Below are 18,312 nucleotides of genomic sequence, written 5' to 3'. Positions count from 1 at the left end.
CTCTCAGCATGTTCTCCATCAACTCGCTCCATTGGTTATAATGACCGTCGAAGTGAGGGAGTTTCATATTCTCTTCACCCATTTCTTAAAAGCTGCAGCTTTTCTCTCTCCTTTTTTTTTTTTTCATTCGGGCCTTAATAAGGCTCTGATACCAATTGATAATGTTAAGAACAGTATGTAACTCAGTACTAAACAACTGAATTTAAAATGAGAAAAGTATATATATTTTATTCAACAACCTTGGCTTATATAGCCATACATTCAACAAAAAATCCTAAGAAGCAGCAAACGTGTTTAATTGAAAAACAAACTCTAAACTAATCCGTGAACAAAAGGGTTTATTAAACAGAATTGAAAGACCAAGTAACGGCATGCATGACTTGGTAAACTCTTAAGTCCTAAGCTTAAGGAATTAGCTATTTCATGAAAAGGGAAAGTTGATTTGCAAAGCGGACAGATGTGAAGATGCAGACAGCTACTTCCTTATCTCTTCCGTGGAGTACTCCGTGTACCCAACTGCTCTTTACCCGTAATTCCAGCTCCATAAACATAAAGAATAAAACTTTCACTGCTACTGTCTCCTCTTTATTGTCTTATGATTGGATGTCTGTTGTACATTATCATGATAAGCATGTAATTGGAAGTCACTTCCCAAACTATTTCAAACCCAAAGCAACCCTTCTCTCTCTCAACTGCTGTTTCAATCAAGAAGCTGCTGGAGCTGGAGATAGTCTTTCTCAACACCAGCAATCACAGGTGTTGCTCTCTCTTTCTGTATAAATAACCGCCGTCTGCCTGTTTGTAATGCTTATTTAATGTATGCTATGTCATATATTTTCTTTTTTCTTTTTTTGGATAGAATCAGCATAGTAAAGGGTTCTGGAGTAACTGGAAGGTGAGATTCTAATCCTTAGCTTCTACCTCTAGCATTGTTAATATGCTATAAAATGTGAGATCTAACAGAAATTTGGAATTCTTCGTTGCTCTTATTGAACATTCTTCAAGAAAAAGGCAATAATTTTATGGTAATTATTGGAGGAAAACGAACACGGTAAAGAAAATAGAGGAGGCCCTTTTAGATATAAGATTGTGTTTGCGTTTATATCAGGCTAATTCTGCGGAAATGAGTTCAAAACTTGCAAAGCTTGGGCTTGCAGCTGTGCTTGCTTATGGTTTGTTTGATGCGATTACATATACAACTTTCTTTGTGTTGGCGTTCCTTGGCTATGAGAAGAGTACAGGAAAGAATCCTGCAGCCAATCTACAAGCACTTTTAGGGGTAAGATTGCTTAATTCTCATACAAGCGCTTTAATATACTTCTGTTTAATTTCAATGCTATGAGAAAGGAAATGGAGTTTTTTCCCAAGGCCTGGATCTTTTCTCTTATTTATTGCCTGATTTTTAATGTTGAATATGGTCCTTATATCTACTTTGTTGGTTCCTTTCCTTAATACCTGAATGGTTCTTAAGTGGCATTGTGTTCAGACATCTCCTAGACTTGGCAATGGTTTTGCCCTCTTCTTGCTACTTGTTATAATTCTGAGCGCATGTTGGCTTGGTTTTCTGTTTCCTCGGTCATTATGAATCATAAACCATTAGGAACAAAAAGGATGAGGCAGATGAAGATGGAGTCCAGTGTATCCTATTACTACTCATATGAGACAAATACAGTGGTAAATCCCAATCCACCAAAGGGGTTAAATTTCCTTATATAATGCATTACACTCTAGTTCATTGCTATGACTAACTAGGGAAATGTGGGCTGAAAGGGGATTTTGTGTGGTAAGGTTAGTGTTCTGATCTCTCCTTTGTTATGACCAAGTAGCCTAGTTCATTGCTTGATTTAAGATTGGGAATGCGTTACCTTGGTGTTGAAGGGGTTTCTGCACGGTAAGGTTAGCCTGCTGATCTCTTGTTTACTATCCTGGTTCTTACTGTGAGTTGCTATGTTCAATAATTCAAAAGACATATATCTTCTTTTTTCCCAGTAGCTTCTGAAATAGTTGAAACAGGTCTGAGAGCTAGCTCCAATATATTGGTAAAAGTATTATGACCATTGTTGTAAGTTGTAACAAGTTTTCTGACCATCATGATGGAAAATGTTGCAGAAATTGTTGCTCTATCATTTGTATGCAATGAATGATATTTCTTCATGTCTAGTAGTATATAGTTCCCTTCGGTTCCGCAATGATTCTCATTTTCTCAGAAGAGGAAGGGAGAGGAGCAGCCATCTTCTTTCATCTTTTATTGCTCACAGCCTACTTGAAACTCTCAGATTGTGATCTTGATGTGGACTGGGAACAACATCACAAGGCCATTTCGAGTAGCTGGAGCAGCCGCAGTAGCGCCATTTTTTGACAGGGGCCTGAAGAAGATCCAAAACTATTTCAAGTTTCCAAATCTTGCTTATGCATTCGCACTTGTTGTCTCAATAGTAGCTTCATTGTGTTTAACAACTGGTGGTTTGCTTATTCTTCCAAGATGGGGAAAATGAAATAGAAAAGGCTAAGCAATGATCAAGAGCACACATATTATCAAGCAACATTCTAATTTTCAAATGCATATGCAGACTAATGTTTATTTGGTGAAATCAACAACCAGGAGCGCCGTCTCTCTCACTGCTCTCTCCTTTACTTTCCAATCTTAGGGCTGCCATTTGGTCCTATGTGACCGACGGGCGCCCTGATCTAAAATCTTCTCAATTAGTTTATGTCTCTATTTTAAGTTAATTTGCTTTAAATTAGTCTACATCTTTGTCTGATCAATTCTAGGAGCAGAGCAAGAGGCATAACACTAAGTTGTCCTTAAAGGCATCTCTTCAATCTTGATAGATGTAAGCTTTACAAAGCTATTTTTTTTATGAAATATTGGGGGGTACCGCAAAGGAACAGGCCAGGCATTTGCGGGGAAAGATATCCTTCAAAGATATTCCACCCAGCAAGACAGTTCTCTTATACGGCAATACTAGATTGAAAACAGTCATAGTAGGCTCATCGGTGGCATCAAGAATGAAAATGGACCCCAAAGAGGTTTGTTTTGCAAATATCTCATAAAAAAGAATGAGAAGTTGTCATGATCTTAGCTACTGCAGGAGTCGTCGTGAATATGGTGAGTGGTATGCTGGGGAGAGAGGCCAAGCTTGTGCCTATTGAAGGGAAGGAATAGAATTAATTGTGCATATTTGTACTTCAGTCAGTTAGTTATTTTGCCCATTTGCATTTTTGTCTTTAGATTCTTGTTATTATGCTAAAATACAGCTGCTATGACAACTGTCCATTTATTCTTATTGTCAATCATTGGCTTTGTCAATATTGAGGAATATTCTAATTTTCCTTTTTTTTATCATTATTTTACTTTCTAAAAAACTGGTATTCTAAAAAGTCTCTTTAATTCTATCTCTAAAATCTCAGCGCTTCTCCTCTTTTTTTTTTCTTGATCTTATTAAATTTTTATTTTTTAATCCATCACTAGTCATTTTTTATCGGCGGTGATCCCTTTTTCTAATAGGAACTTTATGGTCATCCATTATAAAGATGTTGAGCTCTCCCTCTATGAGAATGGTGAAGAGAAAAAAAAAAAATCAAATCCGAAATCCAAACAATCGAATTTATCAAAAAATATCTATAAAATCGATATGTGGATTAGCGTCTTCGTATGGAACGTTCTTAAAAAAAAAAAATTAAAAAATATTGTAAAGATTTATGTCAATACAATTAATGAAAATCTATTTTTTCCTCTCTAAATTCTGGACTACCAGCTCTTCCCTCGTTCTTCTTCTTTCATTGTTTAAAAAGTTCATAGGGAAAAAAACGTGATAGCTAAAATAGAGCTTTCTTCAATCCATCAAAATGGTGAATTCAAATTGGCACCAGCAAAGAGGTTCTAAGGAAGAAACAAAAGATTGACCAAATCCTAGTCAGATGGTCTGATATGTTTGCAGAGGATGCAACTTGGGAGGATTTAACACAACAATTTCCTGAGTTGTACTGCAGGAGGAGTCCTGAATATGATGAGTGGTATGCTGGGGAGAAAGGCCAAGCTTGTGCCTATTGAAGGGAAGGAATAGAATTAGTTAGGGATATTTGTTCTTTACTCAGTTAGTTCTTTTGACCGTTATTCTGCTAAAATCCAGTTGCTATGACAGCTGTCCTTTTGTCCTTATTGCCAATCATTGGCTATATAAGTATTGAGGAATATTGTAGAATGCAATTTATAAAAATTTATCTTTTCCTCTCTAAATTCTCGACTACCGGTTCTTCCCTAGTACTGAAAAACTTGGATCAGATTGAGACGGAAACATCTGTTTCTTTCTAGACAATTACCATGATTTTGGAAAATGCAATGAACTTGCAAATTTCATTCGAGTTTTCCACAGCCCATGCAGCTGCTAATGCACCACCTTTGTTTCCTGTTTTTCCTTCACTAATGAATAAAGAACAAAAACAAGACTCTTACCAACTGAATCAATAAAATTTCCCTGCAAATCTGCAATCAGAAACCTCCAACATGGACTCGCACTATCAAAATTTAAAAACAAAAATCCCCATAAATTAAATTGCAGCTCGAGATCTAACTTTCTTCGCCATGACTCTCTACTATTGTACTATAAATGTGGCGCCTATCAATTCCAGAATCAGTTTGATTCTCAATTTCTCAACATCATAACAAATGGGATCGCCTTCACTGACTAGAAAAATTCATCACCTCAATATCAACAATGTGATGGCATCAGCTTCATGCTGTTCGTCTTAGAATGCAAAATTTCTCTATTATTGATACATTCACCAAGAATGCTAAAGAATTAGTGCTTCATATCCATTAATGTCGCATCTATGGGGTGACAATCTTCGTCAATCCTTCTCCTTTTACTGGATTCATTTCTGCTGCAGCACCTAGACCAGCATGATCATCACCACCTAACTGTTTCCCAACAACATTACTCCCAACTTTCTCAGGAGTTTTTGGGACTCTATCAAATTCTCCCTCTCTTTCCCTCAGATTGGACTACAATGTCACTTTCACCTACACGGTTACTGTCATGGTTATCATCATATCCCGCCTGCTTGCTCAGATCACCAGCCTTTAATTTCTCAAGATTGTTGTGCAGGTTATTTTTGTGTTTCAATCTCTGTTTCTTCCTTTTGGTTTTCATTTGTGCTTCCTTTTCAAGTTCATTTGTACCTATATGCACGAGTTCATTCGCACCTAGACCAGCATGATCATCACCACCTAATTGTTTCCCAACAGCATTACTCCCAACTTTCTCAAGAGTCTTTGGGACACTATCAAATTCTCCCTCTCTCTTTCCCTCAGATTGAACCACAAAGTCACTTTCACCTACACAGTTACCGTCATGGTTATCATCATATCCCGCCTGATTGCTCAGATCACCAGCCTTCAATTTCTCAAGATTGTTGTGCAGGTCATTTTTGCGTTTCAATCTCCGTCTCTTCCTTTTGGGTTTAATTTGTGCTTCCTTTTCAAGTTCATTTATATCTATATGCACGAGTTCATTCGCACCTAGACCAGCATGATCATCACCACCTAGTTGTTTCTCAACAGCATTACTCCCAACTTTCTCAAGAGTCTTTGGGACACCATCAAATTCTCCCTCTCTCTTTCCCTCAGATTGAACCACAAAGTCACTATCACCTACACGGTTACCGTCATGGTTATCATCATATCCCGCCTGATTGCTCAGATCACCAGCCTTCAATTTCTCAAGATTGTTGTGCAGGTTATTTTTGCGTTTCAATCTCTGTTTCAATCTCTGTTTCTTCCTTTTGGATTTAAGTCGTGCTTGCTTTTTCAGTTCATTTGTGCCCATATGCACGAGTTCATTCGCAACTACATGGTTACCTTCATGTTCCGCCTGCTTGCTCAGGCTACCAGACTCCAATTTCTCAAGATTCAACTTCTCAACATTGTTATTCAGGAGACTTCTCCCCTTCAATTTCCGTTTCTTCCTTTTGGGTTTTATCTGTGCTTCATTCGTGCCCATATCCATGAGTTCATTTGCACCGACCTGGTTACCATCATGTTCAACCTGCTTGCTAAGACCACCGGACTCCAACTTCTCAAGATTGTTGTTCAGGACACATCCTCCTTTCGATCTCCGTTTCTTCCTTTTGGGTTTTATTTGTGCTTGCTTTTCCAGTTTGTCTGTGCCCATATCCTCAAGTTCATTAGCACCTACATGGTTTGACATCATGCTCAGACAACCAGAAGCCAGTTTCTCAAGATTGTTGTTCAAGACAGTTCTCCCCTTCGATCTCCTCTTCTTCCTTTTGGGTTTGATTTGTGCTTGCTTCCCCAGTTCATTTGTGCCCATATGGAAAACACAGCCTTCTCCCTGTTTCTTGTAAAAGCCATTCCCTAATTTCTCAAGACTGCCATTTTCAGCACCACTGAGATTACTTTGTTTCTCAATATTGCCATCTACCTGCTGCTCCATACGACCAGAATTCTCCACTTTCTGGACATTGTTGCTTGGGAAAGCACTTGTACTTTCCAGGAATCCAGCAGCACTTCCTATTTGTCCCTTAGAAGCATGACTATCATCAATGTCAATCTGTTTGCTTTTGCCAGACATTCGTTTTCTTTTCTTAGATTTCACCTGTGTCTCTATTTCCAGTATCCCTGGAGCACCTGCATGAGCATCATCACCTTGCTTCTTCCCGCTAATAAAACAATTCTCCAGTCTCTCAATATTGATGCAGCTACACATATTCTCACTATTATTACCCGCACCTTGTCTATGAATGCAGTGTTTCATCTGCACAACATTCTTATCTAGGACACCAAAACCTTCACCCTCTTTAATTTTCTTCAACTTCATTCTCTGTTTTCTCCTTTTCCGCTTTGCAGATCGAATTTCTGCTTTTCTTTCCTTCACTGCACAAGGATTGCAGTTACCATCTGTGTGTTCAAGGGGAATGCACTGCTTCAAGTTTTGTGGGATGCATTCACCTTCTCTCATTCTGCTTCCCTCATATCCGTCATCGATGGTGATTTTTTTGTTTCTGCTCCGTTTTCTTTTCCTGGAGTTCAATGTTGTGCTGATTCCCCCCCAATTACATGTATCTACAAGGATATTAGGTCCCTTATATCCTAGGTTATCGTCTTGTTTGATAGGAGTACAGGAAGACACAAGTCGATGAGCCAAATTCGCAAGATGCGTGCCTGAAACAGACCTGGGGATTGGCCTAACGGAAAAGAAAACAAAAAAAGAAAACCATTTAGCAAATAAAAGCAAGCAATACAGAAAGTACTCAATAGAAGAATTTACAAAATTCAATATATATCAGCAAGCGGAATTCCAACCCTAACTGCACAAACTTATATATCTACATGAAGCCCCAGCATCCCACTCTCCACCTAAGTTAAGCCCAAAGAGGCAACAAACAAAAAAAGCAATGTGTCACAAAATAAACTTGAGGCTGGACATCTCAATTTTTTTTTATTTTTTTTTTAAAAAGAAGACGACTTGGGTAAACTAAATTGACACATGGTAATGATAATACCAACATGCTAACTCAAGTAAGAGGACTAGGGTACATGTAGCAGATGGAGGTAAGTATACAGGCATCAACTTGTATAGCAAGTTACTAAACTCAATCTCAATTTCCTTATCTACCATGGTCATTAGGATAAAGTAAAAAATTGAAGACATGAACTAAACTCAGAAAACATCAAAAAGAAAATGCACACCAATAGAGTTTCTATCTACTTATCCAAGACCTTTTTGTATCGTTAAAGCCATTACCTTCTAGAAGATACACCTGCGGGAACAACTTTCTCATGCTGTAGCAGTGGTGAAATGTCCTGTTCGCACACAGACTGGCAGTTGAAAAAATAGCAAGTTAAATATACAAGGAAAGCTTAAATCACTGCAAACGGAGAATATAAATCATTGTATATGATGGCCACAACAACGCTACTGTTAAAGAAGATTCCATCCACCCATAAGAACACTAGAGAAAAAGTGTTTCTGGCGGCGGACGGTATCCTTTTTTTTCTCCAATTCCTTTTGATTTATTTTAATTCCGAAAAGTACGAGACTAATAAATGACTATTACCTTGCCAGGCAAGATCACCCCTTGTGGTAGCCTTGAGATGTGATAATGAAACAGAGGGTATCTATATGACACAGATCTACAAAAACATATGAAGAAGACACCGTAATAAGATTCAAGAGAATAATCTGCAGGGCAGAAACACTAAACAGAAACTTACATGACTCTGTTGTGTGCAATCATCCGCATGCCATCAATTGGTGAAGACACTTCCTCAGGGCAGACAGCATTATCAGAAATGTAAACAAATCCATTCATTCCACCACTTTTTTTTTTTTTTTACAACAGATTCTAGTCAGTAACACAAATTAAAATACAGTGGCAATTGAATAATCTCAAATGATAATTTCCATAGCATAGCAATCAATTCTCCAATCAACTACTAATTTCAAAATAAAAAGCAGCAAGTCCAGGGAATAAAAACACAATCAGAAATTCCAGTAACTGTAGGCACTGAAGTAAAATGAATGTAACAATTGGTGGAACAAGAGAAGTTTGAATAAAGTTACAGCACTATACATCAAACAACTGAGGAAGTTAAGAATAATAATATTCAATGAAGTTAAGAATAATAATATTCATTCTCAATTACCAGGTCAAGCGATGGGAAAGAGAAAAAATATCACTACACAGAAACTTAAGGATCTAATTTCTTGACTTATCTTTTAACCATAAGGACCAAAACATTGTATTAAATGAATGTTTGCATATTGCATCAAAGAAGTCAACAGAAAAATGCCAGAGGCCTTGTGACACAATAGTCACATTGTTCAGCAAGGGAAGTATGCAACTAATGAAGTATGGGTACAGTTGTAAGATAAGGGTTGAAAAAAAAAATCCAAAATCCATTGGATCCAAGGAAATTTAAATAAGAAAAACAAAAAAGAATGAAAAAGAAAAGGTTAATCAATCCGGTCCTATTGATTTCAAATTTTTAGTTCTAAGAACCCATTGGTTATCCTACTAGGCCACACCATCACTCTCTATGCGCCATAAAAACTGAAGGAGGATATTAAAGAAGTGGCTGTTCATTCTTGTTAACCCCTTCTCTCCCTCTCACCCCCATCCCCACCCAAGTTTACATGAGCAGCCTCTGAAACTTCAAGGACTAGTCGACTAAAAAAGGCTAAACCCCTAAACAATATAGTTCTATGTAATCATTTTTAAACAATTTGTTAATGAATATTGTGAGAATATCCATCTCCTATGGGCATGGAATTGGATAGGAGTTAATGGGGCAATTAATCATGACGATGCTGATGGCAAAAATAAAGACTTCCAGAAACAAGATACACCCTTTGTCCCAAAATGAAAGTCCTCTTTTCCTTTTTAGTCCGTTCCAAACAATAGTCCACTTTCCTTTCTATAATTGTTAGTTTATTAAGTAATTGTCAAAAATACCTTCACTAATGAATGTAGATATCATAACATGCAATTAATTTCACATTTTATACTTTGAAAAAGTAATTTCTAGTAAACTTAATAAGGGTGTTTTAGAGAAATAAACAATAAAAATTAATGATAATAACTAATAAAACTTCCATTTCTTAATTTACGTATAAATTGAAAGTGGACTATCTTTTTGGGAAGGAGGGAGTATGTTTAAAGGATGATGCAAATAACTTTCATCTGGCTAAAATTACACACCTGAGTTCTGGATCAATTTTCAGTAACACATTAGGATCACGATTCTGCTTAAAGAAATAAATTATCATATCCGCCAGAGGATGCGAAATATGAACAAATAGGAAATTTGACCCCAGACTGTTTCTCCGTCTCTCATCGTCCTGGTAAAGATGGAAAAATATTTTAAATAGGAAATTCACATGAGCAGAAATATAGCATAGTAATGTGAGTGCATACTATTTCTATTTACACAAATTCTGTATGACAAGGACAACACCTGAAGACATGCCTATTCACCAAATAGCGAATAAGTGTGACAAATGGATGTAAAGGAGTACAAAAGTTACTTTACCTAGTGATGGCAACTTGGGCTAGTGTTTTATGTTCTTATCATTTTGAAGAGTTGGAACAACACAGATAGCATATTTAATTATGTATCAAAAACCCAAACACACAGTTCACTTTATCAAACAAGTAACACAACCACCACCTGGAGCCTGTATTAAAATCGATAAGACCCACCAAAAATAATATATATAGTTTCTCTCTTTCTATTTACATTCAATTTCCTGAAAAAGACAAGTTTAAGTTTGACATATCTTAGAATTATGTGCATATGTGTGTGTATGTGTGTATACATATATCGAGACAGAGAGAGACACAAACAGACAAAGAAAGGGTTACATAAGCGGTATTTTGCTTTCGGAGTTAACAATGTCATAAATATGTTAATTTAAATTTTCACGTAGCCATATAAAGCCATGAGACACTAGGATATATTATAATTATCAAAATCATGTTGATGCTGTAACAACACAAAAGAGATCAGAACTCTACAACTTTGTGTGGTGTTTGGATCATGTTCTATTGTGTCCAGTACTGAATCTTATAAATCTATCACGTATTTGGTCACATACCTGACCAAGAACTTTATAACTTTGTGTTGTGTTTAGATCATGTTTTATTGTGTCCATACCGGCAACTGCAAGTCTATCACATATTTCCTCACATAAGTCTCTTCATTTTGTCCAATAGCAGATTATTGTTAATGTGTCCATTGGTGGCCATTTGGTGTATATTTAATAAAGCAATACTATCCATCTTGAAAACTTATAAAACATGTATGAACACATAGTCACTCACAAGCAAAGATGCACCAAGGACCTGCACTGAACTCTAAGTAACATTATTACCGTCAATGTGTGCTCCACTTTTGTAATCTCTGAAAGAAGACGGGACTCATCAATGAATGGTAATTTACAGATAGCCTGGAAATGAGAAGAAATTAATATGTCATCCACAAGGACATTATACATGCTAGCGACATATATGGAAAAGGGTTAATTAAATGGTCAGAGACCTAAGCACTAATGGTAATTTACAGATAAGCCTGGCAATCGAACAGAGATTTAGCCAAAATTTTATTGTACTGACTTAAAAAATCCTGTTACCTCATTCTAATTGTAAAACTATATTAGAAAAATTTAAATAGTGGTCATGACTGAAGTCCTATCAAATTTTGGCAAAAAACACAAATAAAATTTGTTTGACTTTACTAGTAGAAATTAAAGTTTAGCAACTGTATTGAGATTTAGTAACAAGATCAGTTATCTATGCAAAAACATAGTGGTCTATATACAGTAAAACTTCACTCATATGTATGCATTTAGCCCACATTTTAATCATAAGAAAACAAAATTAATGGTTTTCCCTAGTTCACAGATGAATTCAGAAGCAACAACTACCTGCCATTTCCGACGTTTTCCATTCATATCAAGCTCAAAATCTGCCAAAATTTAATGATCAGATAAAGCTAACCAAAAAAAAATATTGACCATGTCAATGCAAAAGAAACAATTCCTTGATAACAATTGTACCTGAAGGATAAAAATCCAATATAGGAGATGATTCATCTGTCATCAGTTTCCTGTAAAACATAGGAAGGGCATGTGCACTGCATGCGCACCATACAAGCCATGCCTGATTACTCCACACATATGCACAAAAATAAAAATCACAAAGAAACTGGTAAAATCAAAAGGAAAATGTTCCTATCAACCTTGCAGCAGGTAATACGCCCATTAATTGATCCATTGGCTTGAAAGGTACTCCTAGGGTGAACTGAATCTTTAAGTCATCAAGACCATAAAAATCTGAAGCAAATGGTGCATAATGATAAGGGTAGAACCTACACAGAAAATAATAATAATAATAAAAAAAATTAATAGCTATCCAATTTAAATGTCATGGAAAATACCTAGGTGTATTTCATTAATATATATATATAAGCATTACAGCAAAATAAATTGTTCATTCCCAAAGTGGTTATAAAGAAAGCTGTCTCTAAAGACTCCTCCAGAAAAGATTAAAAATTTTAAGAAACAGGTAAAAGCCATTTCTGATGTTTTCTATTTCAGTTTTCAAACGAATGGAAATAAAAGAATGACTCAAAAACAGCATAGCTCTTGACCCAGCTACTTAAAATCCAATCATAAGTTTTGTTCCCTTGACCTATCAGTTCAGTTGTCAGAATATTTTCAGAGTTTGGTGACATGACAACAAGCAGAAAAGGAGCACATACCACTGCCAAGAGCAGACTCCTTCATAGTAGTATCTCATGACCCAACAAAGCCCTTCCATATATTTAATAACCTGCATCAAATTGTGACAGATGATTTAATATCCTATAACCTACTCAATAACAAATAACTCAAAAGCCTATCAATCAGAATGAACACTTCTGTAGGAAGAAGATATCTTATCTAAACACCACACAAGCTTTTAAAAGCGGCCAAATGATGTTATTGTAGATTCATTTTTCAGATGTCACACTAACCAAGCAAATTTTTCACTCATGGACTTGTAAATGATGAGGAAATTATCCGAGCACTAAAGAAAACATACAAGCCATATAGATCAGAAGCGAGAAAACTATAAGCACATTTCCTCACCACATCTCTTCGAATACTCTCCTGCTCATCTTTTGTCTTGGCCTTAAATTTTTTTGCATAGTATCTTTCTTTCCAATCATCTTCTTCCTGTTGAATGTGCCCAAAGCATAAAGAGTTTCAATAGGATAGTCATGAAACCTTTTACCTTGCATGCTAAAGTCAAGATATGCACAAACTTGATAACAAACCTTGTCACCAGTATCAATGCCAGCGGATAAATGGTGGATTGGTTCGTCAAAATTCATGCCTCCTGCCTAGCGATGTATTCATAAAAATCCCAGTTCCTTGTTAGAAACATTTTCGACACGCTATGACACCAAATTCAACATTTGAGATTTTGAACATGACCTCAAAATTCTCATTTTCTGGAAATTAACAGACTTACTTTTTCCATCAGAAGAGAAGAACCACCACTTATGGACTCTGCATGGGGATCATTCTGCAGCAGTTTTTCAAGCTTCCTTTTTGAAGACCGTTCTTCTTTGCGTGCACTTTTCTCTTTTAGTTTCTGAGCAACAATGAAGAATACTAGACATGATATCTCAAGATCCTATATATCAAGCCTACTCCCATTGTCGTTAGGCTACAATACTGCTTATTACTATGAAAATAGCAAATACTATAACAGATATACCAGAAATTATAATTAAGTTACAGAGGAGCAACAAATTAAGTCACAGAATGTACCTGGATATGTTGCCTAAATATTGCATCATCATGCAAACCAACAGCTTGTATAAAATGCTCCACACGCGTCAAATCTAACTAAAAATAAATGAGAAGATACAATTGAGATAGTGAACAAGCTGAATTGAAAGTAGTGTTATTTACTTTAAAACTTTGTACCTTTCATAGTTCTACTAAATTTTTTTAACAAGTTATGATTTCTACTTGTCCTTTACTTTTTACAATTCTTCAATTTTCCCTGGTAAGCTTCCTGTATAATTTGGATTCTGAAATTATATTGCTATTCAGCAAGAATTATTACTCAGAAGAAAAGGAAAACACTCAGAGTTCACTTTTATAGATGACATCACACTACAGATTCATTAGGCCAAATGCATCTGGAGGCTCTTGTACTAATCTCAAATGTGCAGTTGTTTATGATATAATTTGGGATTTAGAATTAACTGAGCTAAAGCCTAAAGGTATAAAATAATGACCATGAAAAAAAAAAATTAATTTCCTATGTTACTAAAACAGAGCATTAAAATGACCTTCACCACACTCTGTCCCTAGCCACTACCCTGATACATTTTGCCTGTGTCAACATGTTATACAAGAGATATAAATCAACAAATTGAGTTATTCACCTCAAAAGAATTTGTCAAGTAACCACCCATTCGACGAAATTCCTTTCTGTACACCTTCATAAGCAAATCAATAGCCCCCTTCAAAATCAGAAATGAAAGAATTAAATTCACAACCAATACATAGAAATATGTAAGATTACAGATAGAAAATACAACATCAGTATATAAACTTACAATCTTGTACGGATAGGAATACAAAATGAGAATAAAACTTACAATCTAAGGATCTATTGAAATCCATGAAAACAGATGTGAGTTTGCTATCCAGCATGGTCATAAGAAGTCAAACATGTGACCTTGTGGGCATTGGCAGAGAAACATGTTCACTTAAATACTGAAATTGGATATCATTTTTATAATTCTAGATAGTTAGACATAATACATATACTCTTTTATACATAAATAGTACGTATATATTGTTATATAGAAGTTTAATTTCAGAGTCTTTTTCAGAAAATAATCAGTTAAAACCTGACTACAGCCATCTCTAATCAAGACAGGTAGGATACAGGTAATATCAAAACTGGCAATACCCGACCCATTGCAATCCTTAAGTCCAATGTGCAATGCTACATATGATGTTTATGTATCAGGTAGGGTACAGGTAGTTGTATTCTTATTATTCAGGGTGGGATGGGAGATGCCCACCTGAGATATTTCTAGTGTCGGTATGTGTGGCAGGAAATCATTTCCAACAAACAAACACATGAAGATAAAATCATCAATCAAGCGCTCCAAGTCTGTCTGCAATGCCAAGTTCGGAATTCTCATGTCATACTCCAAATGCTCTCTCAATGCCCAAATGTATAAAAACTGTAACAGAAGACAATTAAAAAAGTTAATTTGGTGAAACTAATAGGTCAATGCATATTCATCTCCAGACACAGTAAATTCATTAGGTTAACTGGATAGGATATCTAGCTCAAATTAAATAGACAACATAAAGTCAATTGATGCCACAATATAATAGCACACTTTGCTGGTCATCAAGTTTGTACAACTTAGAAAACCCCAAGCAGATCCAGCTAACATTCTCCATATTGCAACCCGTAAACAGGAGTACAATCAACAAGATAGAGAAATAAATGTCATAAACTTGAACACCTACAGAAAGAATAATATCATACCATCCAAATCATGCCAGATTAACCAAAGAAACAAAAGAAAATATCAAGATCAACGAAAGTGGTAGGAGCCACCTACCTTATGTTGGGAAAATGGCAAAATTAATAGCATTTAGAGGCTTCATTTTGACTAGAGCCCACTCCATGTCAGTGAAAGGTGAGGATGGATTCAGATTCTCCTCCTAGAGGACTTCGAAATAATATATTTACATGCTCCAAACTATTCATGGGTAAGCTAGTATATCGCATCCCTCCTTACCCGCATGGGATTTCCAGTTTTGCTAATATTTCTATTATTTTTTCAAAATTCAAATACAGAATTAATATGTTGTAAAGATCATTTAAATTTAATTTAGTCCTCAACTTGTGGATAACTTTTGTAGCATTAGAGACTAATACACCATTTATCACTGACATCTCATCCTTTCTCTTCAGTCCCTCTATTAATATAACTCTCCCTCGCTTGAAATAAACAAAGAAGATAATATCAGATTTATTTAGTTCAGTCTTTGGTATGATAGAGATTATATGATATTCAGTTTGCCGTAAACACTAGTTTCTGTTCGTCAGATATCTATTGTATCCTGAAAGACAAACATTGCACTTTCCTCTAACACTATGGTGGGACAAATATGTTCTATACACGAGCTTCAGATCTATTATTGATTTCAATATTCAATTCTGTAATTGTTATTTCGCTTATTTTATCATCATGTTTCTTTGTATTCTCTATTTCAGTTTCTATTTATACCTATATTTTTGCCTGACACCTTAGAGGAAAACAAGTATAAGTCTGAGGAAGTTGGTAAAGAGAGAGAGGGCACTTCAAACTTATGATTTTGTATGCCCAAATTCTAGTCTTTATTTGTAACTCAGACAAATCAGGGAGTATAAACAAATATAAGGAACATGAGCATACTGATCAATCATTATCCTTCCTTCATCACATCCTAATTCCTAACTCAAGTTGGACATTTCCATAACTGCCAGATATTTGCAGAGCAAGTGTTTGATAGAGTAGGCATATCGGCACCAATCATTTGGATGTGTCACCCATAGAGAAAAAGCATAAAATCATAGATGATAAAAGCATAACACCAAAAAAATAAGAGAAATGACCTTAAAATTCAGCCGTGAGACATATTCCTCCAGAGTCTTAACAGGCATCCACTTTTTTTTTTTAGAATTTGCTTTTTTCTGTGGATTCCACACGAACTTATGCTTTTTCCCTCTTTTAGAAGAGCTGTTATTTTTCCTTCCTATACAGGAATTCTTAAAAACAACATTTCCATTGAACATGTCCTGTGTTACAAACAAAGAGATATAGTGTAGGCATAATATCCTATTCATAAAATTATAACTGCCCAGAAGAGCACATAAATTTGAATAACAAAAACCTTTAATCACTGTTTTTGAGCACAAACCTCTCTTAAGATTGTGAAATGGACTTCATGAGTAGCCAATGCAAGCATAATTAGATCTGCATCCTACAAAAACATACATGCCAAGAACACATTACAAGACAATTGATATTGAGTTCGGAACTCACTTAAAGAACAGAGGCAGGCAAAGACATTTTACCAATCCATACAAGCAATGTCGTGTGTTAGGATCATATCCTGGCAGATCTCTTTGCAAACGAATATAAGACATTATCTTGTGCTCCCCTTCACCAGGTACATTTGAATCAGAGAGAATGACCTAATAAACCCACACGTACACATTAAAAGAAGGAAGAGAGAGAGAGACAGCTATAATCCAAAATTTGGTTGACCCCATGTATTGAGCAATTATTGTGCAAGAATTTAATTCAATCCCGTTGACAAATTTAAAGTGATTCCATTTTCTTTCCATCCCATTGACAAATTTAAAGTATTTCAAAGTATGTTTTCTTTCCGTATACATTATTACATTTCTTTTAGTTTCAACATGAAAATTGGCCGGAAAAAATTAGTTTCCAGTGAATTCTTTTATTTTCCAACTTTCCAGACAAAGAGTTACCTTTATTCCACGCCACCCAGAATCCCTGTTCACCCTCAATCGAATGTAATACCGAAGTGCTGATGACAATAAATCCATAAACTCAGTTCCAGGAGTGATTACATTAGAATCTAATACCGCTGGTTCCTTTAAACTAGTAGAATTTTCCCCTTCTAATTCGATGAACTGTTTCATCTTCAAGGCCTAATATAAATTCAAAATCAAAATCTCAACCTTTTTGTAATGTTCTTCCATAGAAAAAAAAAATGAAAGCAGTGTAGTAAAACTCACTTCCTTCTCTGCCTCTTTAGCGGCCCTAAAACGCCTAGACCTTTGTTGATTCATCTTAGCTCGCGGAGCAACACCATCTATACATAATCAATACCAAACAAAAAAGAACAGTTGTTTTTCTATAAAGGAACACACAAAATGTAAAATTATACACAAAAACTAATTACAAAAAAGAAAAAAGAATGGTATGGACTCGCTCACCAATGCCAAGAAAGAGAAGTTTACGAGGCCTGACCATGGAGAAGATCTTATCAATGTACATGAATACATTTCTAAAGACCTCTTCGTAGGTTTTAGGAGGTGGCTGCTTACAATCAAATTGCAAAAAGAAAAAAAAATAATATGAAATTATCAATTAATAACAAATGATTAATCGAAAAAAAAAAAAAGAAACAGTTCCATATTTATTTATACCAGGTCTGAAGGATGAAAGCAAGGGTGGATGATTCCGTTCATGTCAAGATATAGATTATCAAATTCGATACCATTAGGGTTAGGGAGAGCCGTGTTAATAGGTAGCAAAACGCCGTTACCCATTCTCCGTCTAGCTTCAATGACGTCAACCACAGTGTCTGGATACTTTTCCGTTAACCATTTGTAGAAGGATGGAATTCCCATTTTTTCAATATATTGATGTTATATTGATGTTCACTGCATTAGCTGCTATGAGCAGGTTCTATCGGCTGCTTACTGGCTACGGATTTCTCATTAGGGTTTTTGAAAAACCCTGATTTTTTCAAAAGAAAGAGAGAACGTGTAACCGGTGGTTTAAATAGGGCGGGGAGTTTAGACAGTGCAACGCTGACGTGTCAAGTTTATACGGAAGGTATTTCATACAACAAATAAATGAAGAGACATCAAAATATTTAGCTCAAGCAAATCAAAGATATTTTGTAGAAACAAAATAATAACCGGAGAAAATTCTTTAATTACTTTATTTTTATCCTTATA

At 35.6% G+C, this 18,312-nt stretch overlaps 2 protein-coding genes across 3 annotated transcripts; one reads left to right on the top strand and one right to left on the bottom strand.

Annotated features, from left to right (window-relative positions):
* The first annotated feature begins 281 nt into the window (after positions 1-281).
* On the top strand, positions 282-3,294 carry LOC8283051. Its single transcript, XM_002519947.4, has 4 exons — positions 282-756; positions 860-895; positions 1,109-1,279; positions 2,277-3,294. The coding sequence occupies exons 1-4, from the start codon at positions 466-468 to the stop codon at positions 2,493-2,495; spliced, it is 717 nt and encodes a 238-aa protein (XP_002519993.2). The 5' UTR covers positions 282-465; the 3' UTR covers positions 2,496-3,294.
* Positions 3,295-4,452: 1,158 nt separating this feature from the next.
* On the bottom strand, positions 4,453-18,107 carry LOC8283050 (5'-3' exoribonuclease 3). Of its 2 annotated transcripts, none has more exons than XM_048370096.1 (23): positions 17,776-18,107; positions 17,563-17,668; positions 17,362-17,438; positions 17,092-17,274; positions 16,672-16,791; positions 16,515-16,577; positions 16,210-16,392; positions 14,615-14,779; positions 13,967-14,044; positions 13,341-13,418; positions 13,039-13,161; positions 12,842-12,907; positions 12,654-12,740; positions 12,284-12,354; positions 11,762-11,890; positions 11,580-11,656; positions 11,448-11,488; positions 10,896-10,970; positions 9,724-9,863; positions 8,237-8,341; positions 8,080-8,155; positions 7,767-7,840; positions 4,453-7,206 (listed from the first exon to the last, which is right to left on the bottom strand). In XM_048370096.1, exons 1-23 carry the CDS (start codon positions 17,977-17,979, stop codon positions 4,974-4,976), a joined length of 4,554 nt encoding a protein of 1,517 aa, XP_048226053.1. In that variant the 5' UTR covers positions 17,980-18,107; the 3' UTR covers positions 4,453-4,973. The 2 variants fall into 2 exon arrangements, with proteins under 2 accessions (XP_048226053.1, XP_015575193.2); XM_015719707.3 differs by having other exon boundaries at positions 17,563-17,665.
* Between the last annotated feature and the right edge of the window lie 205 nt (positions 18,108-18,312).

The sequence above is a fragment of the Ricinus communis genome, chromosome 10 (assembly GCF_019578655.1).
Source record: "Ricinus communis isolate WT05 ecotype wild-type chromosome 10, ASM1957865v1, whole genome shotgun sequence".
NCBI classification, from domain to species: domain Eukaryota; kingdom Viridiplantae; phylum Streptophyta; class Magnoliopsida; order Malpighiales; family Euphorbiaceae; genus Ricinus; species Ricinus communis.
This window is presented reverse-complemented; position numbering and strand designations above follow the sequence as displayed.